Raw genomic sequence first — 25,579 nt, forward strand, 5'->3', positions numbered from 1 at the left:
ATATACTTACCCGAATCACATAAGTAATTCCCTCCCGCCTGCCCCGCTCGATATTTTTAGTATTCTATTAGTCGATTGAAGGGGTATCACGTGACCAGCACCATTGATGACGTAGTATGCTACATGGGACGTAACCCAGGGTGTCAGTCATGCTGGTGCAGTCACTTTTTTAGTTGGGGTTGCTCCCCTTATACCTAGACGGGGTAGCTTTTATCATAACCTAAGCATCTAAAGTGGGTCAATGCAATTATGTGATTCGGGTAAGTATATTAATCAAATGAAAATTTAGATAAAAATTTTCGATTTTCGTCCGTGCTCGGACGCTTAACTCTTTTGTAGCTTGTTGTTTAGCTGCCTTTGGTAGCTACTACGCTCGTGTTAGCCTCTTTGCTTGCTTGCTTCTGAAATTTTTGCGTCCGTTCGGACTTGGTTAGTTTCAGTTGTTTGTTTATTTTCTCTCGGCGTTAACATGGCCGACAATGAGAAATAGAGTGGTGCTAAAGCCGAGGGTAAGGGCAAGGGCCCTGTTAAGCCCAAATCCTCTGCATCCTTGTCTTCTTGTAAGAACCCTGTCATAGTAGTTTCGGACCCAAGAATATCACTTTGTTTTCTGTGCCGATTTCTGCTCCGGACGTTTGCCGTATGGCTCTCGGTCGTCCGCTCTGCCTCTAAGGCTGCCGTTTTGACTACTGTTTCGGCTCCAGAGTCTAGTGCTCTGGGGCCTACTCTTATCTCTTACTTATTTCCAGAGATAGGTACCCTCGTTCGCGAGGCTATGCCGCGGGTGGACATCGTCGCCAGCTCTGCCCCTCGCCTGGGGGTTAGGGGATGTACTCTCCTTGGCGTCTTTTTGATGCCTGTGCCTTCAGATTCCGGGTCTTGTCTTGACCAGGCTGCTGGCCGCCGTGACGATTCAGGACTGTCCCTGTGGGGACCTTCTTCTTCTCTTCCTGGCCGGCATTTGTTGCCTTCCGCTTGCGGTAGCGCAACAGTGCATGTCCCTCCGGGGATCCGGTCACAGCAAGGTTGGTGTCTGCAGCAGCCGTTTACGGCAGCTGCTCTTCCGGTTCCCGGAAGCAGAGGTTCACCGGCTAGTGCACAGGCTACTGTCACGTCCGGTCAAGCTTCGACTTACGTCAGCAGTCGTCCGCGACAGCTGCTTCCGGCTGAAGCCGGAAGTAAGAGGTTCACCGGCTAGTGCACAGGCTACTGTCACGTCCGGTTTGAGCTTCGACTTACGTCAGCAGTCGTCCGCGACAGCTGCTTCCGGCTTCGGCCGGAAGTAAAAGGTTCATCTGCTAGTGCACAGGCTACTGTCACGTCCGGTTCGAGCCTTGCCTTACGTCAGCAGTCGTCCGTGACAGCTGCGCTTCCGGTTCCGGCCGGAAGTAAGAGGTTCACCGGCTAGTACACAGGCTACTGTCACGTCCGGTTCGAGCTTCGACTTACGTCAGCAGTCGTCCGCGACAGCTGCTTCCGGCTTTGGCCGGAAGTAAAAGGTTCATCGGCTAGTGCACAGGCTACTGTCACGTCCGGTTCGAGCCTTGCCTTACGTCAGCAGTCGTCCGCGACAGCTGCGCTTCCGGTTCCAGCCGGAAGTGGAGGTTCACCGGTTAGTGCACAGGCTGCTGTCATGTCCGGTTCGAGCCTTACCCTACGTCAGCAGTCGTCCGCGACAGCTGAGCTTCCGGTTCCGGCCGGAAGTGTAGGTTCACCGGTTAGTGCACAGGCTGCTGTCACGTCCGGTTCGAGCCTTGCCTTACGTCAGCAGTCGTCCGCGACAGCTGCGCTTCCGGTTCCGGCCGGAAGTGTAGGTTCACTGGTTAGTGCACAGGCCTCTGTCACGTCCGGTTCGAGCCTTGCCCTACGGCAGCAGTCGTCCGCGACAGCTGTTCTTCCGGTTCCGGCTGGAAGTGTAGGTTCACTGGTTAGTGCACAGGCTGCTGTCACGTCCGGTTTGAGCCTTGCCTTACGTCGGCAGTCGTACGCGACAGCTGCTCTTCCAGTTCCAGCCGGAAGTGTGGGTTTACCGGTTAGCAGACCTGTTGTGGTCCCATCCGGTTTGAATCTCGATTTTCGTCAGCAGTCGTCCGCGACAGCTGCGCTTCCGGTTCCGGCCGGAAGAATGGGTTCACCGGCTAGCGGACCTGCATGGTCCCATCCGGTTCGAGCCTATCCCTACGTCAGCAGTCGTTTTCGGCAGCTGCGCTTCCGGCTCTTGTCGGAAGTATAGGTCTATCGGTTAGCGGACATGTTGCTGTCCCTTCCGGTTCGGGCCTAGGGTTTACCTATTGGTTACCGGGCTTCAGCCATCAGTTTGTGCAGCACCAGCTTTGGCATAGCGCCTCTGGGTCTGCTGCACTTCCGGCTCCTCCCGGTGTTCCCGGTTCCATTCCCGTCGCTTCCTCTTGGTCGTCTGTGAACGTGGGACATGGTTTTACCCTTTGGGCATGCAGGCTTCCTGCCTCAGTCGGATTAGCAGCTGCCACACACTTTGGTGGTGGGTTCGGCTGATCTCCTCACTTCCTGGCCTTCGGTTTTCGATGCCTCCCATCCTCCTCTTAGTCAGGTGGTGAGGTTGGGTCGTTTACCGGCAGGAAAGGGGCTTCAGGCTCCGGCCTCCCCCGCTTAGCGTCCTTTCTCGGGCTCTTATGGCTTTGAGCCAGCCCCTTCGCTTACCACGTTGGACTCTCGGTCGGTTGTTGGTTAGCAGACGCTCAAGGGGTTGTCGTCCCTCTTCAAGGTGGCTCTTGAAGCGGCGGCTGAAGTCTCTTCCAGATTTTGTCTGGAAGGGGTTTATTCTTCGAAACTGCTTCTGCTGATGCTTTTTCGATGAGGACTGGTTCCCAGTCGGCGAGAGAGAGGGAAGGCTACTTCCGTTTTAAGGGTCGCCTTTGGTGGCCTTTCAACTCTCTCCCATCTTTGCCAAACCCTCGTCTTCCGGCAGCGGCTGCCTCTAGTTCCGGTTTCTTTGCTGTCCTCACGGCCAGCTATGGAACTGGCGCGGGTTTGGTTTGCCTCTCCTGCGCAGGCTTCTTCTTTCGGGACATTAGCGGCTCAGAGGAAGTTGCCTTTGCCCAAGATGTCCCGGAATTTGCTGTCTTTTGCCCTTCCGCGTGCACCTTTGCCGGTCACGCCGGAACTTCTTCTTTGGGGAACGATTCGAGTCCCCTGCTCTCTGAGCAGACTCTCTTAATTCCCCTCTGAGGAAGTGGGCAGACAGCTTTTGGAACTTGCTTCTATTTCGGAGACACTCCTTTATGAAGTCCTTGGCGCCCTTTACACTCAGTAAAGAGCAGGATGCAGGGGATGCTTTCTCCACCTTTGCTAGGGTGAATTTAGAACAGAGGAGGTCGTCCTCTATGCACAATGTCCATGCGGTCATGTACAGACGGGACTTGTTCCTCGCCCATTCCTAGCTTTATGCGGAATCAACGAGAGACTCCCTTAGTTCTTCACCCTTGGTGGATGGGTCTGTCTTCGGCCTCCTGGCTCTAGAGGCCAGGAGGTAGGAGATAGAGACTCATAGAGACCTTCAGGTCTCTTCTTTTGCTCTTCAAGCTTTGAAGCAGCAAAACAGGCTCTACCTAAGCAGACTCAGCCCTTTCAGGCTAAGTCCTCAGCTCAGGTTTAACCGGAGAGGTTGTTTCTTTCACAGACGTCATAGTCTGTGTTATTGGAACAACAGCCGGCCTTAGGGCATCCGGTTTTTTTAGCCTCGGCTGGTGCAACAGCCATTCCATCCGTCGGCGGTGGTGGTTGTTGCTTTCTCTTATGGACTTGGTCCTAGTTTGTCTTTCGCCGAGTCTGACTCTGTCTTTCTCTAGCGATCGGACGAGTTCTGGTGTTTCGTCCAAACTTAAGGTTTACTTGAGTTGGCCTCGGAAGTAACATTCAGATTTTCATGAGGGTGCATTGTTTTTGGCAATGCATGGTGATTAGTCATTCTTGTGGCCTATCACTTTTCTCATCTTTTTGGCTACTCCTCTCCTTTCGGCAGAGGTCTAGTTAATGTTCCGGTTTTCTTGGTGCGGGCTTTTAGCCCAGCATCTTTTATGGCCGGTCTACGGGTGTCATGGCTCTCAGCCTTAGCCTGTGTAATAGTCTCCTGCCTGGCATGGGCGACTACGGTCTCCGTGTCTTTAGATTTTGTCTCTTCCTCTTCTCCCTCATCCTGGCATGAGGCGAGTCGGGTCGACTTCTGGTGGGTTGGGTTGCCTGTTACGGTCACCCTTCTACCACATGCAACTATTACTGACGTTTGCCTGTTGTTTCTCCGTGTCTGGCTCTCAGTTTTGAGGTAATCAGACGTGCTTGGCTTTTCAGCCAAACTCAGGAATTTTCCGGGTTTGGTCTGCCGCGAATTTTACTTCGGGCCCTTTTTCCCTGAGAACTCTTGTTCAGGGAGTCATGGCTGGTTGGTTTCACGGTTTTCCGTTTTCCTTTCCAGTCTTGTTTTCTGTTTGGGGTTTTTGATTTTCATTCAATTACCTACAAGCAGACTGCTCTGCGAACACTCTGACTTTTCGTCATTTTGTTTAGGGTCACCGGTCACATCAGGCTTCGACCACTGCGGTTTCCGCATTTCCGGTGCTTACGCACTATCATAAATCTCTGCTTCCTCTTTTTACCCCTCTCTCTGCTTTCGCAGGGACTGGTAGAGGACGACTGGTGACCGTCTCCTTTTGAGATTTTCTCATGGAGTTGGACTCTGGTACCTGGTACTCAGGTGTCTCTCTCTTTCTCTTTTTCGGAGATTGGTCACTCTTCTGGAGCTGACTGTTATCTCAAAGGCCTTTCGGGCTTTACTCCATCCCAAGGGTTCATACTTGGGCATGGTTGCCTTACGGTCACCATGAGGGTTGGTCCTTTTCAGGGCTTAGCCGGCAACCTTACGCACGGATCGTTTCCAGGCCATTAGCATTTCCTTCCAATAGAAAGGGGGGGGGGGGGGGGGGGTGTCAGCTTGTCTTCCCCTCTACTCGGCTCGGGTTTATTCAAGGCTTGGGTCTTTTTCTGGACTGTTTTACGGTTCAGGAGATTGGAAGAAGTGCTGGGCACAGCTTACTGGCTCTCTGATGTTGTCTTTCGCATTTTTTGCCTGAGAGACATCGCGGCTGTCAATCAGGATGGTTCTCGGTCCTTTTTCTGTCATTTGGCAGTGGGCCAGTTCCTGGCAAGGGTTTTAGAGTGAGTTAGATGTTTCTTTCTCACTGGGTCCTTTCCTGACTTTTGCAGTGGGCCAGTTTTTGGCAAGGGATTTTCTTTCCCTCCGCCTTGTTGTAGCTATCTGCTATCTTTCCCCTCGGCTTGGCCCGAGCTCATTTTCCAGGGCCTGGGCCTCCTCCTTGGCCGTGTTACGGTCTAGGAGGTTGGATGATGTCCTGCGCACAGCTTACTGGCGCTCGGCTTTTGTCTTTATTAGTTTTCGTAGGGAGACATTGCTGCCGTCTGTCAGGATGGATCTCGGTCCATTACTGCCTTAGTGGCAGCTGGAGGATGTCTCTCCAGAACTTAAGAGTGAGTTTGAACTTTTTTGATCTTACCCACCACCTTGTTGGAGTTATCTGCTAATCATGTGATTCGGAGTAAGAATATGTAATTTAATCGAAAATATACTTACCCGAATCACATAGGTAATTCCCTCCCGCCTGCCCCGCTTTATAGTTTCTTAGTATTCTATAAGTCGATTGAGGATTATCACGTGGTAGGCACCAATGGTGACGTAGCTCACCCTAAGGGGAGGCAACCTAGTGTGGCAAGTACCATGGTGCTGTCACTTTTTTAGTTGGGGTTGCTTCCCTTATACCTAGACGGGTAGCTTTTATCAGACCTAAGCATCTCGAAGTGTGTCAATGCTATTATTCGGGTAAGTATATTAATCAAATGAAAATTTAATTAAAAATTTTCGATTAGGACACGTCTGCACATTGGAAGCACTTTTATGATCACTATTTCTCAAATCATCAAAACTCAACACTGAAACATAGACAGACCTTTCATCACTTCTGGGTGGCCGAGTGGTAACGCACTTGCGCTCGGAAGCGAGAGGTTCCGAGTTCGACCCTGGGTCAGGGCGTTAGCAATTTTCTCCCCCCTTTCCTAACCTAGGTGGTGGTTTCAAGTGCTAGTCTTTCGGATGAGACGAAAAACCGAGGTCCCTTCGTGTACACTACATTGGGGTGTGCACGTTAAAGATCCCACGATTGACAAAAGGGTCTTTCCTGGCAAAATTGTATAGGCATAGATAAAAATGTCCACCAAAATACCCGTGTGACTTGGAATAATAGGCCGTGAAAAGTAGGATATATGCGCCGAAATGGCTGCGATCTGCTGGCCGATGTGAATGCGTGATGTATTGTGTAAAAAAATTCCATCTCACACGGCATAAATAAATCCCTGCGCCTTGAATATGTGCGCGATATAAATTGCATAAAATAAAAATAAAAAAATAAATCCCTGCGCTTAGAACTGTACCCACGGAATACGCGCGAAATAAGCCTCATATTGATTGATTGATTCTTCACTTTTTAACAGACATTGTACTGTTAAACTGACATGTTCTCAGACAACAATCCGAGAACATTCAACTTGGAAGTCAGAAATAGTCTAACAGAGTAGGGCTAGATTAGAATTTGGCAGTTCAGCCTCCTCTGCTGCATGATTGAAACGGCAAAGATCTCAGAGAAATTAAACACTTTTGTAAGTCTTAACTGAGACGAAGGTATTGTAATATTTTGAGTAGTGTGTGCCCAGAAGAAAGTCTTTACTTACTGGTGGTTGAAATCGGCTTGTCCAGCTGTCAGGAAATCCTGCTGGAAAATGTGAAACTTGGAGAGAAGATTGCCCGCAACCAGGCCCTGAAGGAGAACGTGTTCATGATGGTGGTGTGCGTGGAGCTTCGCATTCCCCTCTTCCTGGTGGGCAAGCCCGGGTCATCAAAGTCCCTGGCCAAAGCCATCGTGGCTGATGCCATGCAGGGGGCTCAGGCCAAGGGGGACCTCTTCAAGACGCTAAAAGAGGTAAGGTTCAAGACCGGCACGGTTGACCTAGTGGTAAGGCGTCCGCCCCGTGATTGGGAGGTCGTGGGTTCGAACCCCGGCCGGGTCATACCTAAGACTTAAAAATTGGCAATCTAGTGGCTGCTCCGCCTGGCGTCTGGCATTATGGGGTTAGTGCTAGGACTGGTTGGTCCGGTGTCAGAATAATGTGACTGGGTGAGACATGAAGCCTGTGCTGCGACTTCTGTCTTGTGTGTGGCGCACGTTATATGTCAAAGCAGCACCGCCCTGATATGGCCCTTCGTGGTCGGCTGGGCGTTAAACAAACAAACAAACAAAGGTAAGGTTCAAGAAATGTGGCGAATTAAAATGTCTGCTCTTTCATGAAATCTAGTGATATAACATGACTGCACATAATTATATGAAATATTTCACCTGTAATTGCCTGCGCATTAAACTTTTGTTTGTTTGATTTTGTTTTCTTTTGATCAGAAAAGGATTCATTTTCTTGAGCTAAAATTAATTTCGTTCTACATGTATGTATTGTGATCTTTCATCCCTTCACACACCACAAATATGACCGTATTTTTAGAGATATGTTGTGAAGCTGCGATATCTATACTAGGACAAATGATTATGAAGCAAGTGAACAACTAATCATGAACATGACAAATTCGGAAACATAGACTGGTAGGGTTCCAAAATCAAGAAGCTAAGGGTTCCAAAATCAAGAAGCAAAAAACAAACAGATTGATGTACTTGTGAATGTTTCTTTTTGTCTATGTTTAAACGTTCCATAAGCTAACCTTTCTTGTTTTTTTAACATGATTGTTTTAGGCCCAGATGGTGTCGTTCCAATGCAGCCCTCTTGCCACCGCTGACGGCATCCTTGGCACCTTCCGCCAGTGTGCCAAAATTCAGCACGGCAAGGACAGAGACAAGTTTGTTGCAGTGGCTGTTCTCGATGAAATTGGACTTGCTGAAGACTCGCCTAAAATGCCTCTCAAGGTCCGTTTTGAAGATCCGTATTTTTCTGTGATACAATGTAGAGTATGCATTTTGTTTTTACATTTCCTTGCTAACAGTAAACAAAAATTTCATATAATCTTTTTTCTTTTTATGCTAAAATGGCTTGAAATTTGTTTGGTCTTCTTCAAATTTGTTTGGTTTTCTTGCCATATTTTATTACTACAGAAGAGAAACGGAGAGCTAGAGAGACAGTGAAAGAGATGGATAACTAGTGACGTACGTGTGTGTAAGTGTGTGTGTGTATGTGTTTGTGTGTGTGTGTGTGTGTATGTGATTTAGAAGATAAACAGTAGAAGGTTTTAGAGGTACGTTTTTTATGTTAATATCATGCTTTTAGAAAAACAGGACTTTGACCATTACAGCGTGATGATTAAATGTGAATGTCCATGTGATCACACATTTCCCTTTTTTTCTTGTGCCTTATCAAATGCACTGATATAATATGCATCTGTTTGTCTGATTTAACCCCAGGCATTACATCCCTTGTTGGAGGATGGATACGAAATTGACGAGGTAAGAAGCAACGTGCACATAGGCATGTAGAGAAAGTAGGGCCTCTTGGGACTCTTTGTAATGATGTATGTCATCTAACTGTTTAATTTGCCATTCAACTTAGAATAGGACGAAGCATTGAAGTTAAGCTTATGTTATACAAATGCCACTTAGTTTGACCGGTACCGGTTGTCATAACCATGTGACCAGATTTTGATTCAATGATTCCTCTTGTCGTTTAGTTATTTCGGGTTTACAACTCACCTAGCCCGACCACTGATAATTGCAACTTTTGTTGTAGAATTCAACTTAATTAAAGAAAATGTCAGATGTTTAAAAAAGTTGCCCGAGCTTTATCAAATTTGAAAGCCACAGCCACGTTGCCTTTGCCTCTAGTTTGTTGGAGCGTCAGAAGTGTAAACATGAAATTACGTTAATGGACCTTTCATTTAGGCTGTTGTGAATAGAAATCTACAGGAAGAAGTACAAATTATACTTTCCAAGCTGATGTTTTAATTTGTTTATCTTTTTCAAGGCTAAAAGTTAGACTCAAGTTAAACCAGAGTGATCTATTTTCAGTACCTACCTTTGCTTGAAATATGATCATGATATTCAATGAAATCAAACACTGTTTTAGTCTGGTCATATCTTTTATTTCTTATCTTCTACATTGTATTCTGGTACGCATTAAATGTAAACAGCTTCTTCAAAAGTAGGGCGAGAAAAAACAACAAAGAAACAGATCAATGCTGAACTGGTCTTGTATGACCGCCTGGGTTCTCAAGACAAAAACAACCCAATAAACATAATCAAAAAATTCTTCCGTAGTTCTGTTTCTGTCATATTATAACTTATGTTAAATTACATATTCTTACTCAACTCACATAGATAGCAATAACTTCGTTTGGTTGCTAAGACATTGAAGCACTCTTACATGGTAACATGGGGAGATAACTCTAAAACCCACATGCCATATAAGGCATGGTTCGTGGTGGTTATCTCCCCTACCGGTGTACTGCGCATGCGCAGGATGTATACCGGTGATACTCATTCCTTTTCCTTTAACACACGGCGCTGGACGTGTCTGTTGTACTCTGGCTTTGATTTAAGCTATTGGTCTTCACTGCTGTGCTGACCATCGAATCTTGGTAACACTTTTGTTTGTTTCATCTCTTCTTCAAGATTGGGTGAGAGATTTCATTTTTCTTATTGAGACGTTTTGACTTAACTTTTTTGAGCGTTTTGCATCTTGTGTTTTGGTTCTATTTTGTCATTCAAAATGGCGGATAAAACTAAATAAGATAAAGAAAGAGAGAAAACTCGGAGTTCGACCAGACAGGCTAGCTCTCCCAGTTCTCAGTCAGGCAAAGCGACCAAATCCAAAGCTAAGGTGGCTACTACCACTACGTCTCGTACTGCTCAGAAAACTTCGCCGAGCGATAACGTGTCTGTTTCTGTTTTCAATCCGGCAAATGACGAATCGTTTTCGCTTTCCATTGACAAACCTGCCTCTTCCGTTTTGGCATCTTCTGAGAAAGTTCAGGCTCATAAAGCTGATCTATCTTTGACTAAAGCTGATTTGATGGCGATCTTATCTTCTTTTAAGACAGAGGTACATGAATTGATCACGTCGGAGCGGCAAATAGCTTCACATGCTTCTCTGCCTCTTCCGGCGGGTGTTGGAAATGTTCATTCTCTTGCGCGGGTTCGTTCAGAACCATCTGCGACGGTCACGTCCGCTGGCGTGGTCGCAGATCCAACAACGGTGTTGGAATTGTCAGATGCACCTTTTGACAAATTCTTGTCTGGGTCTCGGACATCAGCACCTCTGAGTGTTCTTGGCGAAGTACGCAAGCCTATGGCGTCGGTTTCCGTTTCGGCGGAAGTGCACACCGGCCCTAAGGTTGTTTCCACACGCCATCCCTGTACCCGTCCGGTACACGTTTCGGGGTGTGAAGAGCATGTGTCTGCTACTTCCGGTAGCCAGACAACAGGGTCTTCCGGTGGCCATTTAATGGATCCGGTTGATGCTGATGCTATGCAGTCCTCTGCTGGTTCCGTTTCCGCCGTTTCGGCCGCTGCGGCTTCCGGTGGTAGGAGGGGTTTGCCTTCTGCTAGTAGCACTTCGCTGTTGGCAGGAGGCATTCATCGGCCTGCGGCTTCCGGTTCCGCTTTTGCGGCTTCCGCTACCGTTTCTCAGGCTACATCCGCTTCCTCTACCAGTGTTACAGCTGGCATTGGGCAGACGGATGGTGGTCCCCTCCATGGAGTTCCGGTTTCCGGAAAATTTTCTAAGCCACTTCCGGTGGTGGCTCTAGTTGCCTCACCGGATTTCGGTTCTGCTGGACATCCATCAGAAGATCGTTGGGATGCTTCTGTTGGGGATAAGCAGGATATGGAAGAAAAAGCTTCAGATGTGGATGAGGATGCTCCTCGCCGACTTCCGGCGAAGCTACCTCATTTGCTGGCTCTAGCAGCGGAGGTGACTGCACACTACTTCCCTGAAGGGGTGTCTGCAGCATCCACTTCAGCTGTTCCTCCTCCATCAGCTTTTGCTGATTTCGCTCCTTCTCAGGAGCGGTCCCAGAACTTCAAGTTTTTAGAGTCACCGGCTGTGGCTTTTCAACTTGCGAAAGTTTTTGCGAGCGATTTGCCTTTCCCGCTGTTATCGGCACATGGGGACTCTCCTGCGGAGGCTCAGTCCTGGCTTGCTGCTCCTGGTCGGGTGGCTCATCATTCGTTGCCCACCAACCGGCAGCTTCGTCTCGCTTACCCTGGCAGATCTTTGATCTCTTCCTTTGCCTTGCCTTTGGCATCACTTCCGGTTTTGCCGGAACTTGCCTCCATTAGGCAAGATAGCTACAGCAAGGATAGACTTTCTGTTTGTAGAGAGAAAGATCTCATTGCTGTTGAAGAATGTGGCCGCTCTTCTCTGGAATTATCGTCTCTGACTGACACGTTAATTCGTTCTCTTTCACGGGCAGTTACGTCCTCTCTGAATCCTTTTGAGTTCAGGCAGGACGCAGATCCTAAGGACGTTTTGTTGCTCTTTGCGACCTTAGGGAGGGTGTCTGCAGAACAAATGGCTTTGTCTGCGAGGCTTTACGCGCAGACCGTCTTCTGGCGACGGGAAGCTCTTCTGGCGGGCTCTCGCCTGGAGGACAAGAACACCCAAGACTCTCTCAGGGTCTCACCTTTTCTCGAAGGTTCCCTTCTCGGGCAGGACGCGCTGGACGCGCTACAAAAGCAGTCAGCAAACCAAGGACTTACAGTTCGTTAAGCTTTCTGAGATGGCGTTCTCTAAGCATCAGACCAAACGAAGTGGTCCTCCTGCTCAGTCCTTTTCTGGTTCCTCGAACGTTGCTCAGAACTCAAAGACGGGTTCAGCTTCGCGCGGAAAGAATCGCTCTCGTCCTTATACCAAGTCCAAACCATCTTTCGGGAAAAGGGGTTCAGGTCGAAAACCTAACCCCCAATGATGCACCCCCGATCCCAGCACTCCTGCGCCCCCCACTCTTTCGGTGGCGGGAGGCCTTTTCAGGGCTTTGCCAGCCTGGTTGAAGAAATCAAACAACCACTGGATTGCGGGAGTGCCCCGATCGGGGTTCCGGCTCCTTTGGAGCACTCAAATCGAAAAGTTTTAAGTAAATTTTCATTTCATTAATATACTTACCCGAATCACATAAAAGCATTGACGCAGTCTTACATGCTAAAGGTCTGAAAAGGCTACCCGTCTTAAACAATTTTAAAGGGGAGCAACCCAACACAAAAAGTGTAAATACAGGCATGGCAATGACCACCTACCCGGGGAGTTACCTCCCATCCGGGTTACGTGACGTCACTTCCCCTGTAAACACCACATGTCTTCATACGACTTAATAGACTAAAAAATCATATGCGGGGTTGGCGGGAGGGAATACACTATGTGATTCGGGTAAGTATATTAATGAAATGAAAATTTACTTAAAAATTTTCGATTAAATTACATATTCTTACTCCGAATCACATAAAAGCAGATAGCTTCAACAAGGCGGTGGGAATGAAAAAACAAACACACTCTTAAAACCTTGCCAAAGACCTGGCCTGCTGCCAAAAGGTCAGGGAAGGGCCCAGTGAGAAAGAAAATCTAACTCACTCTAAACCCTAGCCAGGAACTGGCCCACTGCCAAAAAGGCAGGAAAGGACCTGAGAACCATCTTGATTGACAGCCGAGATGTCTCTCAGGCAAAAGTTGCGAAAGACAACATCAGAGAGCCAAAAATGTGTGCCCAGCACTTCTTCCAATCTCCTGGACCAAACGACCCAGAAAGAGAACCCAGCCTTGGATTAAGCCGAGCCAAGTAGAGGGAAAGACAAGCTGCCCCCCCCCCCCCCCCTTTCGGATGGAAGGAAATGCACATGCACTGAAAAACGATCTATGCGTAAGGTAGTCCGATCAGTGAGGTGAGGGACAAACCTCGCGGCGACCATAAGACGATCACGCCAAAGTAATCAAACTTAGGAATGGCGTGAAGCCCAAAAGGACTGAGAGATAAAGGTCAAACCAAGGCAGAATGACCAATACCCAACAAAGAGAGAGAGAGATACACCTGAGTACAAGGTACCAGAGCCCCCCTCGACGGGAAGATCTCAAAAGAGACGGTCGCCCGTAATGCCCTAACAGTCAATGCGAAAGCAGAGAGAGAAGCAATACGAGGAAGCTGAGGCTTACGAAATAGCGTAAGCCTCAGAAGAGAAGAAATCACCGTGGTCAAAAACTGAAGTGACCGGTGACCCTAAACAAAATGACTAAAAGCCAGATTGTTACAGAACAGTCTGCTTGAAGGTAAATGAAGGAAACTCAAAAACCCCAAGTAAACTTCGTAGCCAAATCAGGAGAAATTCCTGAGTCCAGCCGACCAACTAGCCGTGTCTGTCTACCTCTGAAAGACTGAGAGTCAGACACGGCGATCAACCGGCGAACGCCGCAGCCCGAAAATGCCATAGTCGAACCACGCAGAGTAGAAGACTATAGCACAGGCTCAGGCTGAGAGCCGTAAAACCCGTGGAACAGCCATGTACCAAAGTACCCAAAGTACCAGGTAAATATACGAAACATAAGTTTCGGCTGCCACCTAATATGCTGGGCTATAAGCCCACAGCAAAGGAAAACGGGAACATTAGATACCGCTCTGCCAAAAGGAGAGGGGTAGCGAAAAACCTGAGAGAGGAGATAAGCCACAAAGAATGACTCCTCCAACATGCATTGCCAAAGACAATGTCCCCTCAGGAAAATCTGAATGTTACTTCCGAGGCCAACTCAAGCGCAACTTAAGTTTGGACGAAACACCAGAACGCGTCTGATCGCTAGAGAAAGACGGAGTCAGACTCTGCAAAAGACGACCAGGACCAAGTCCAGCAGCTTGTGGCAAACTGAGAAGAACGGGGAAGCCTGAAAACAGCAGCCCCACTCAAACGGAAATCGTCCTATCTCATCTCCTGCCTAAGATGAAATAAAGGAAAGAAAGTCGAAGTCCGAAGCCACAAGAACAGGGAAAACAACAACCATCACCGCCCACAGGTGGAATGGCCGTTGCACCAGCCGAGGCTAAAAAGCCTGGATGCCCTAAGGTCAGCCGTTGTTCCAAAACTCAGACGTACCTATGAAGCGTCTGTGGAAGAAACAACCTCTCCGGTAAAACCGGAAGTGCCACTGCAGCAGCCCGTGGCTGAACTGCTGTCACACTAACTGAGGACTGAAGCAGTATAACCGAAGGACAGCGCTAGCACCGACCAGAAGAGACCTCAGCGGGTGCTCGAGCTGATGGGCCTAGATCACTGTGAAAGGATCGGCTGACGCATAAGCAAATATGCCCTCATTAGATCAATGGGAGTCCCCCGGCCTCACCACTCCCACAAACTATTGGCTGTGTACAGAGACCATCCAATGAAAACTTGCAAGGAGGAGACCCGCCCCGCCATCACCAAAGTGGGGGCGGAGGGGGGGGGGTGTGATCGGGGGCACTTCCTTGGGGAGAGAGGCTTGCTGCTAAGGCTGCCCTTCTCCCTGCCCAAAGGTGATCTAATTCTCGAGAATCAGACAGAGACTGCCCAATGGCCGCCTGCTGAAAACGTCCCGAGGCCTGAGCCTGCTTCCCGTGAGGAGGCCAGCTCTGCTTTAACCCTTGTAGAGAGAAGTCAGAGATCCGCTGATCTCTATCCCACGGGATCTACTTTTCTTTTCTGGTAAAAACACCGAAGTTCAAAAAGCAGATCCCTCTACTCCGGTCAAAGCCCAATTGTCCCTCCTAGCCTGCTCAGAGACCTGAGCATGCGAGAGAAACAAGTCCTCCCTACACCCGACTATAAAGAGAGGTGAAGGGAGGACAGCCTCTTTGTTCTTCTGAACGAGTGGAGATGACATCAGAGTCCTGATACACACTAAGCGTGGAATGTTCAGAGACCCCAGGAAAGAGCGCGAGAGCGCTCTGACAATCATCCCCGAAAAAGAGGCAAATTCCAAAAACTGACGTCCAAATTCCTCTAAGTTCCTGCGTTCCCATAAAGGTGTACGCGGAAGAGCAAAGACGCCAGCAAAATCCGACCCAGCTTCAGCCAAGAGAACTTCCTATGACAGGAAGAAACAAAAGACGAAGCCTGTGTAGCCGAAGACAGCCGAGGCTGCGCGTGTTCCGGAACTGACCCGTGAAAACCGAGTAGCAGAACCGGAACCCGTGGATACCACTTCCGGTAGGAGATGGCCAGCCAAAACCTGCGGAAGATGGTACCCACATTGAAGGTGACTATCAAACCGGAAGTAGGAAAAACTCCTCCTTCGCGGAACGGAAGTCCGACATCGCTGAATGCAACCAAAGAGGAAGCCAATGTCCCTCCATAAAAAATCTGGAAGTAATCTCCATCGAGGCCTTGAGAGAAGCCGAGAGATTCGACAGAACGTGTCTGGTCTCTGGCTAAAGACTGTATAACAGAATAGCCCAGAGAACTGACACTGACCGAAGTCACAGTTGCCAGTGGAAAGCTACTGAACAGGATAACCGGAAAACCGGAAACCCGTTCAACCGGAAACCGTCCTGTCTCACCCCTCCCATAAGAGGGTAAGACAAAGAGGAGGTAACATCCGAAGCCACCAGAACTGAATAGACAGTAGACGCAACACCCGACCAGTGAAGTGACTACCGTCCCGGCCGAGGCTGAAAGCCTGCATGCCCATAGGCCAGCCGATGTTCCTCACTTCGCTAACAGTGTTAGGAAGAAGAACAATGCATCCGGACAAAGCCGGAAACGCAACAGACAAAACCGCACAATGCGGAAGCAAATGTTGCGTGGACTGAGGACAGAAGACCGAACGCCCGTAGGCTAGTCCGCGGTCAACTCCAGTAGAGACACACAGTGTAATCGCAAAGGAGGACCTATGCTCCCGGTAAACCGGAATGACGACTGTCCGGATGTCCGTAGGACGTATCCTGTTCCTCACTCACTGACCTCCGTATAGGAGCAGCAGGGGGAGGAACGGCAACTCCGGGCGGAGCCGGAAAAGCAACGGACGAAGCCGCATAAACGGAAACGCCTGTTGCGATGACTAAGGCCGAGGCCAGAACGCCCGAAGGCCAGTCAACGGTCAACCCCAGCCATGACCTCTGTGAGTGCACGGGATGGAGGACCTTCGTTTTCGGGAAAACCCGGAAGCGCGACTCCCGAAAACGGAAGCCGCCCTTGCCTATTCACAGCCGTGCACGCAATGCAAACAGGCTTAGAAAGAGCAGAAGATTAAGCAACGGACGAAGCCGCATACAGCGGCAGCGTCTGCTGCGAGGACTGGGGCCGGAAGCCCGGTGGCCCGAAGGCCAGTCCACAGTCGACACCAGCAGGGACCTTCGTGGGTGTGCCAGATTGACCTTCGCTTCCGGGAAAACCCGGAAACGCGACTCCCGCAAGCGGAAGCCGCCCTTGCTCAGTCACGGCCGTACACGCTGTGCGATCAGGCCTAGAAAGAGCAGCATATCCTGACTAGCAGGAAGTTTTGCAGTCGACACCAGCAGGGACCTTCGTGGGTGTGCCAGATTGACCTTCGCCTCCGGGTAAACCCGGAAACGCGACTCCCGCAAGCGGAGGCCGCCATTGCTCAGTCACGGCCGTACACGCTGTGCGATCAGGCCTAGAAAGAGCAGCATATCCTGACTAGCAGGAAGTTTTGCAGTCGACACCAGCAGGGACCTTCGTGGGTGTGCCAGATTGACCTTCGCCTCCGGGTAAACCCGGAAACGCGACTCCCGCAAGCGGAAGCCGCCATTGCTCAGTCAAAGCCCTACTCGCTATACGATCGGACTAGGACGAGCAGCATATCCTGACGGGCAGGAAGTTTGCAGGTAGTGAGCCTGCGACCAAGAACTGTTGCTCAAAAGAGAGCGTCCGGTGGCTTCACGAGAGCCAGTGGAGCAGTTCGACTTACCGTCCATGCCCCCCAAGGAGGCAGCAGACGCAGCTGAAGGCCCGCGACCGGAAGCCGTGGCCGACAGGAAGCCAAAGAGCGGCCGTCACCCGCCGCCGGCGGAAGTACAACGCTGGAGACGGCGTGTGAAGCTGCAATCTTCCCTCCCAAACTGCGAAACTCTGGAAAAAGAGAGCAAAACAGTATAGACACCAGAGCGCCGCGCTCCGATGCCAAGAGAGGGAAAGCAAGAAGCAAGACACGTCACAGACGTGCTAAACTGCCCCCCAAATTCATTTGGGGCAGAATAAGTAACGGACAAAGCGGTTATACATGCTTAGTACGAAACAACAACAAATGCCAATGGTCTGAAAGACCAATGACACACACCTAGCCATGTTATCTCACCGTCAGACGCGCTGACGCAGACAACAGGCGGCAAAACAAAGAGTTACTGAAAATTAACAAGTCCAAAACGGACGAAAAATTTAGCAACTACAACAAACTTCCTGTCAAACTAATGACTAAAAAAGGAAGCGCTTACCAACTAACAAAGCAGAAGGCAAGTAAAGAGGTAAAATAAGGTTTACCTAACCCAAATATAGGCCGTGCCACATTCGCCGTCAGCTAAGCTGACAAGCAAACATGGAGCCCCAAAATGCGTTACTGAAAATTTTTTTTACAAGTCCGCAAAACGGACGAAAAGTCAGCAACTACAACAACATTCTTGTCAAAATAATGACCAAAATGGAAAGAGCTCACCAAACACGTAAAGGCAAGCCGTTAAGACGGGTTAGGCGGCCGGTGGGTGTCCTTACAAACACCAGCACTCAGCCACACACGGAGCCAAAAATTCGACGACCTCTCTGCTGTAGGCTGAAATGTCGTATGAAGACATGTGGTGTTTACAGGGGAAGTGACGTCACGTAACCCGGATGGGAGGTATCTCCCCGGGTAGGTGGTCATTGCCATGCCTGTATTTACACTTTTTGTGTTGGGTTGCTCCCCTTTAAAATTGTTTAAGACGGGTAGCCTTTTCAGACCTTTAGCATGTAAGACTGCGTCAATGCTTTTATGTGATTCGGAGTAAGAATATGTAATTTAAAGGCTCCTTTGTCCAGAACCCCTCCTTCTTTTCGGTTTCCGGCCAGACCGGAAGCCAGAGGGGCTGCTCAGGCAGAAGTGGAACTGCTCATACAGAAGCAAGCGGTGGAAGAGGTTTGGGATCATGCCTCCCCAGGCTTTTACGGACGTCTGTTTGTCGTTCCAAAAGCCTCGGGAGGATGGCGTCCGGTGCTGGATCTTTCTCAGTTAAACGTTTTTCTGAGAAAGATCAAGTTTGCCATGGAGACACCCACCTCAGTGAGGCAGGCCCTCAGGCCTTTCGATTGGGTCACCTCCATAGACCTTTCCGACGTTTACTTCCACATCCTGATGCACCAAACAGACCGGAAATGGCTCCGCTTTGTTTGGGGCGACAGGATTTTTCAATTCAGAGCTCTTCCTTTCGGTCTTTCCCTGGCTCCCTGGATCTTCACGATGGTAGTTCGCCAGTTTTGCGCTCTAATCTGGGGTCAGGGTATACGTCTACGGACGTACCTGGACGACTGGTTGATTCTGAACCAGGCACAATCTCTGTGTCTCAGCCACACGCAGATCGTTCTGCAGGAGGCAGCGGAGCTAGGCTTCAGAATCAACAACAAGAAGTCCGAGTTGACACCTTCCCAGAACTTCACGTATCTGGGAATGGTGTTCAACACTGTAGATTGGACTGTTCAGCCTTCACAGAGGAGGATAATTAAGATCCAGGATCACATAAGTGCCACAGCGGATCTTTCTATGGCCTCGGTCAGGTCTCTGACGTCCATCCTAGGACAGATGGAATCGCTGGCTCCTCTGACTCATTTGGGCAGGCTTCACAAGCGCCCTTTTCAGAAAGCGCTGAACTCCAGGTGGGATCCACGGTCTCAGAACTGGGAGACGCTAGTCTCACTTCAAGACTGGTTCATAGACACGACCAAGCAATGGCTGGTCACAGCTTGGCTCGCTCAGGGAGTTCCCATAGTTCTTTCCCCTCCTTCGAAGCTCTTGTTCACAGATGCCTCGCTCGAGGGGTGGGGGGCTCACCTGGACGACCACACGACCTTCGGTCTGTGGACTCAGATGCAAGTCAAATGGCATATAAACCTGCTGGAGCTGAAAGAAGTCTTTCTAGCTTTGACGGAATTTCTTCCCTTTCTCAGGGGAGAACATGTTCTGGTTCACTCCGACAACACCACAGTGGTGTCTTATCTGAACAAACAAGGGGGATCTCGCTCTCTGCCTCTATCGCATCGGGCATGCGAGATTTTGATGTGGAGTCACAACCACGGTGTAGTTCTGTCAGCAAAGTACCTTCCGGGAAGGCTGAATGTCTTGGCAGACTCTCTGAGTCGGTCCACCAAGATAGTGCACACAGAATGGACAATTACACATCAAGCGCTTCTCCGCCTCTGGGCTCAAGCGGAGAAGCCATCCATAGACCTCTTCGCCACACGGTACTTTCGCCGTCTGCCGATGTTTGTTTCCCCATTTCCAGATCCCGAAGCATGGGAGATCAATGCTCTGGAAATTCCCTGGAGCGGTCTGCACGCCTACGCTTTTCCTCCGATTCCCCTTCTAGGAAGGGTCTTGAGAAAAGCAGATCTGGAAAGACCATCTCTGATCCTTGTAGCTCCAAACTGGCCGAGTCAGCCTTGGTACCCGGATCTTCTGCGACTGACAAGCGGACCGCCTCTTCCTCTAGATCTCAGAAGAGGCGATCTGGTACAGCCTCGATCGGGCATCCCTCACGAGAACCCACAGTGGCTTGCCCTTCACGGTTGGCTACTGTGCGGGAATCATTGAAACGATCAGGGGCTTCAACCGCTACGCTTGATTTGATTCAGGCTTCACATAGAGGTTCTACTTCCTCAGTATATACCTCTCACTGGTTGGCTTGGTTGAAATGGTGCAAGGCTAACGGAGTGAAACCTACGTCACCCCGTTCTATTCAAGTAGCAAACCATTTGTCTTGGCTCGCTAGTCAGGGCGTTTCGCCGCCTTCTTTAAAAGTCCGTAGGTCGGCGATTTCAGTCACACTGAAACAGCTAGGACATTCTATCTCACTCGGAGGTTTCATTTCTAGTGTGATAAAGGGAGCTTCTCTTTGTTTTGATAAAACAAGATCAGCTGTTCCGGCATGGGATTTGCCTTTAGTGCTGGAATTTTTAAGATCACAAGACTTTGAGCCTTTATGCTCTGCCAGTCTTGCTAATCTTACGCGAAAAGCAGCTTTTCTCGTCATGCTGGCTTCTGCGAGACGCGGTAGTGAGATTCACGCCTTATCGGGCTCACCTCGCGACATTTCTTTTGAGAAGGACGGTTCAGTTATACTCAGGTTTTGCCCGAAGTTTTTAGCAAAAAACCAAAAACCAGACAAACCTTCGCCTTTAATCCAGATTAAACCGTTGAGCACCATACTAGCTCCTTCGGATCCGGATGTCGCAAACTGTCCTGTGAGAACTTTGAAAGCATACCTGTCTCGTTCTAATCCGATTAGATCCTCAAAACAAAAGCTTCTTTTCATCTCCGTCAATACGAGAAGAGAAAAAGACATAATAAAGTCTACCCTTTTCTTTCGTTTGAACTGTGCAAGACTAAAATCCGTCATTGCAATCAAGACCTCACATTTCTTTGTGTATACCGCCCTCCCCCCAATAAAAAGAACAAACTATCTACTCCGCAGTTTTTGGCTGAGTTCACAGAGCTTTTAGACGAATACGCCAATTTGCACTGTAATCTTGTAGTTGTCGGAGACATCAACCTTCATTATGATTCACAGTCGGACTTGAACGCTAACACGCTGAAAACACTGCTCCCCACTCTCAACTTGTCCCAGCTGGTAGACAGGCCGACGCATCGTCGTGGACACACCCTTGACTGGGTGGTGGTCGGCGGGGACGTCGGCGTCTCAGACCTGATTGTGCAGGACATGCTGATCTCCGACCACTTCGTCATTTCTTTCAGCTTCGACCTTCAGAAGCCAGGCCCTGCCAGACGAGTCGTCACCTCGCGCAACATGAAGCGGATCGACATGGCAGCACTGAAGGATGACGTCAGAGCACTCCAGTTAGACAGACATGACCTCGTGTCCAGCTACAACAGCGACCTGCGCCGGATTCTGGACAAGCACGCCCCTCTCACCACACGCACAGTCACCGACAGACCCTCGGCACCTTGGCTTACGCCGGAGGTCTCCACAGCCAAGCAAGATCGGCGTCGTGCTGAGAGAGAGTGGAGGAAATCGGCTCTCACGGTCCACAGGCAAATCTTTACTTTTCACCGAGAGGCCGTCAAAGAGATGGTGGATAAGAACAGACACCAGTTTATTTCTCAGAAAATCGAGAACAGCACCTCCAGCAAAGAACTCTTTCTGATCACAGGGCAGCTCCTCGGTAAAGTTCAAAATAAAAAGCTACCAAACTCCGTCCCTCTTGATGACCTTCCAGACAAGTTTGGGGACTTTTTTGCCGAAAAAATCGAGAAGATCCGAGTCGAGCTTGATGCTGCTCCTGGGCATCCAGAGCATGCGCCATTTCACGGCGCCTACCTCACCGATTTTTCTCCTGTCACTAAAGAACAAGTGAAGAAGATCATTGAAAAAGCTCCACCCAAATCCTGTATTCTCGACCCAATTCCTTCAGAGCTATTAAATGAGTGTCTAGAGGAATTACTCCCTGTCATTACTGACATCATAAATCAATCCCTCACATCCGGTCAAGTACCCCCTTCTTTTAAGCATGCAGTAGTCACTCCCCTCCTGAAAAAAGCTAACCTTGACATCAACACTTTCAAGAACTACCGCCCTGTCTCCAATTTGCCTTTTGTTTCGAAAGTCCTTGAAAAAGTTGTTTTGGCCCAATTGTCAGAGCATCTCGCTAAGACAGGTATGGTTGAACCATTACAGTCCGCCTACCGCGCAGATCACAGCACTGAAACAGCCCTACTTAAGGTAGCGAATGATCTTCTCACTGCTTGTGACAGCGGCTCTGTTTCGCTTCTGGCCCTGTTGGACCTATCCGCAGCGTTCGACACCCTTGACCACGATATACTGCTGGCAAGGTTGAACACCACATTCGGCATAACAGGCACGGCTCTGGGGTGGTTCTGCTCCTACCTGACTGGACGCACTCAGGCTGTTGTGATCCAGAATAAGCACTCCGAGGACACCATATTAAAGTATGGTGTCCCACAAGGATCTGTGTTAGGCCCAGTGTTATTCACTATGTACATGCAGCCGTTAAGCAAAGTCATAAAGCACCACAATGTCCTGTACCACATGTTCGCAGACGACACTCAACTACAAAAATCCGCACACACCAAACAGTTTACAGAGTTAGTGCAGTCAATAGAATCATGCAGCGATTCCATCAAACAGTGGATGACAGTCAACAAGCTCAAGATGAATGATGATAAGACAGAGATCATGCCAGTTGGCAAACAATCAAAGTTAAAGCTTCTTTCAGAATCATCCAGTCTTACCCTTTCTGATACCACAGTCACATTCAGCACCAAAGTAAAAAACCTGGGTGTCCACCTTGACAGTAACCTGTCAATGGACGCCCACATCAACTCACTCTGCAGAACCGCCTTTCTTGAAATGCGGAGGATTAGCCAAATCAGACACCTTCTTTCCCTCGACGCAACCAAGACACTGGTTTCGGCTTTTATTTTGTCGAGACTGGATTACTGCAACTCGCTCCTAGCCGGCCTCCCAGACGCCAAGCTAGACCGCCTACAGCGCATCATGAACAATGCAGCACGTCTTGTGCTGCGCAAGCGCAAGCGCGACCATGTCACCCCTCTCCTCATGACCCTTCACTGGCTACCAATCAAAGCACGCATAACATATAAAATAGCTACCCTGTGTTACCGTAGCCTTCAAGACTCTGCCCCTTCTTACCTGTCTTCGCTCTTAAAGCCACACGTCCCCACACGCAACCTCAGATCCGCTGACGCAGGGCACCTTGTTGTCCCACGCGTCAAACTGAACGCTTTCGGCAAGCGCGCCTTTACCTACACAGCTCCCTCTATTTGGAACTCTCTGCCCATGTCTGTCCGCCTTTCTACCTCTCTCCCTTCCTTCAAGTCCTCTCTAAAAACACACCTCTTCCGGGAATACTTCAACCCCTAGCCTGTGCGAGTGATTCGATGTTGTCCGTGTGTGTGTTTGTGTGTGTGTGCGAGTGAGCGACACGAGTATATGCGAGTAATTGGTTGTGTGCACTGTTCAGTATTTGCCACATTGAGGAGAGGGGTCGCTTGCCATCGTAGCGCGCTGTGGGCCGGCTGGGGGCGGGTTGCTTGCGAGGGCTGTATTTTGTACATTGATTATTTGATACATGTATAATTATTAAATGCGTCTCCAGGAATATGTTTAGTTTAAATCTTGTGTCGATACTATTTAATTCTGCCTCGCTATTAGCCATTGAGTAAAACTGTTTTATCACCATTGCTTTATTGTTGTTAATTCGTCTCCAGAAATATGTTTTGTTTTAATCTTGTGTCGATACTATTTAACTCTGCCTCGTTATTAGCCATTGAGTATAACTGTTTTATCACCATTGTTTTATTGTTGTTCTTTGGCCATTTACGTTGAATGACTTGTTATACATTGACATTGATAGTTTTATTCTTCTTCTTCTTCGTCGTTCGCTAGATAGTTTTATTATAAGAACCTTTTTTTAATTCCTATTAACTCGATGTTCTTTAACTATGTTTGTAAATTGTTAGAGGATCTTTTAGTAGAAGTGTTTAACTGTCGAAGCTGCTTTTACCTAAGAGACCGACTGTATATTGTGCTGTTGTATTTGTCAGACTTGATTGTACCAAGTCCTTCACATGTTGTAATGCGCTTAGAGCCAAATATTTTTGTTTTTTGTAAGGGATAGGCGCAATATAAATACACTTTATTATTTATTATTATTATTAGATGGATCTCCACCTTAGTAAGACAGGCTTACCTTTGGTGGCAAAGAAAAGGGGGGGGGGGGGGGCAGTCAGTCCTTCCTCTCCGGTCAGCCCGGACCCATGAACTTAGGGCTTGGGCATCGTCTTTGGCAGTCTTAAGATCCGGTTGACTTCAAGAAGTCATGGACTCAGCCTACTGGGCATCTGAGGATGTGTTCATGAACTTTTACCTTCGGGATGTTGCAAGTTCCCGTCTGGACTGAACGTTTGGCCTGCCAGCTATGGTAGCAGCAGGACAGATGCTTTCTCGATGCTAACTGTATGTTTTTTACCCACCACCTAGATTAGCAATCTGCTATCTATGTGAGTTGAGTAAGAATATGTAATTTAATATAAAATTTCAAAAATAAATTTTTATTTAATTAATATACTTACCTACTCACATATTGAATTCCCTCCCAGCCTGCCCCGCAAATTGTATAAAGGGGTATATGTTTCAGGACGGAATGATTGTCACCGGTATACATCCTGCGCATGCGCAGTACACCGGCAGGGGAGATAACCACCACGGACCATGCCTTATATGGCATGTGGGTTTTGTTTTAGAGTTATCTCCCCATGTTACCATGTAAGAGTGCTTCAATGTCTTAGCAACCAAACGAAGTTATTGCTATCTATGTGAGTTGGTAAGTATATTAATTAAATCAAAATTTATTTTTGAAATTTTATATTTAAGAATGTGTATGACCCATGCCCACGAAGAAGATAAGGATGCGGATCACTTAAAACTTGATTAATAGGAAAAGGGAGAGGACAGCGAAGAACACAGAGACGAGGAAGGCGAGGAAGACGAAGACGAGGAAGACGAAGACGAGGAAGAAGAAGAGGAAGAAGTGGAAGGCCTGGCCGACTCGGCGAAACCACCAAATCTGTATTTTCCTGTGGATGACATTAGTGACCCGGAGGTCGAAGAAGAGGACGCACTTTCATGGGAAGATACAGTCGTTCCGGACATTGGGCCATGGGCGCACACTGAGGTAAGGTGCTCTAGTGTTTGCCTAATTTTAAAATATGCACTCGCTCTTCTTTTAGATTTTCTTTAACCGGTTAGCATGTAATGTATTAGGGAAGAGGCAGGCGTCTTTAGTGGCGATTTGTGTACACCTACTCATCTTTCTCTTTGGGCTTGGTGCTGTCTAAAATTGCCTTAAACATCACGATCCAAAATACTTCAGAACAGGTGATGTTTTTTGACAGAAAAAAAACTACCGCAAGTATTTGAACATATCAATCACATGCAAATTTTATTTTTACATCAAGTCAGTGCTGATTAAATGCTTTCAGAAAGACTGGGAATCGAGACCGGGGGTGATGGTGTGTGTGTGTCGTCTGTCTGTCTGTCTGTCTGTCTGTGAGGAGCCATTCCAGAAAAGCTACCGGACATATACTTTACATATACAGTCCTCCCAACACGTTTTCCCCACCCCCCACCCCGAATTGTTTTGACAAATGTGTTTGATGACATCACATTCGGCTTTTAACAAAAGTTGAGGCCACACTGCGGTAATCTCATTTTTTAGTTAAATTTGACTCAGTGCAGACTTTGCGATTGTATTTCAGCTCCGAAGCTTAAAAAATG

The 25,579-nt window shown here is 48.6% G+C and overlaps 1 protein-coding gene across 1 annotated transcript in view; it reads left to right on the top strand.

Moving 5' to 3' along the window:
- LOC138968972 (E3 ubiquitin-protein ligase rnf213-alpha-like) overlaps positions 1-25,579 on the top strand; it is a 158,840-nt gene that overhangs the window by 60,144 nt on the left and 73,117 nt on the right. The window contains exons 30-33 of the mRNA XM_070341658.1: positions 6,800-7,022; positions 7,839-8,009; positions 8,502-8,543; positions 24,741-24,977. Coding sequence (XP_070197759.1) covers positions 6,800-7,022; positions 7,839-8,009; positions 8,502-8,543; positions 24,741-24,977 — 673 coding nt within the window. The remainder of the gene's footprint in view (positions 1-6,799; positions 7,023-7,838; positions 8,010-8,501; positions 8,544-24,740; positions 24,978-25,579) is intronic.

The sequence above is a fragment of the Littorina saxatilis genome, linkage group LG6 (assembly GCF_037325665.1).
Source record: "Littorina saxatilis isolate snail1 linkage group LG6, US_GU_Lsax_2.0, whole genome shotgun sequence".
NCBI lineage: Eukaryota > Metazoa > Mollusca > Gastropoda > Littorinimorpha > Littorinidae > Littorina > Littorina saxatilis.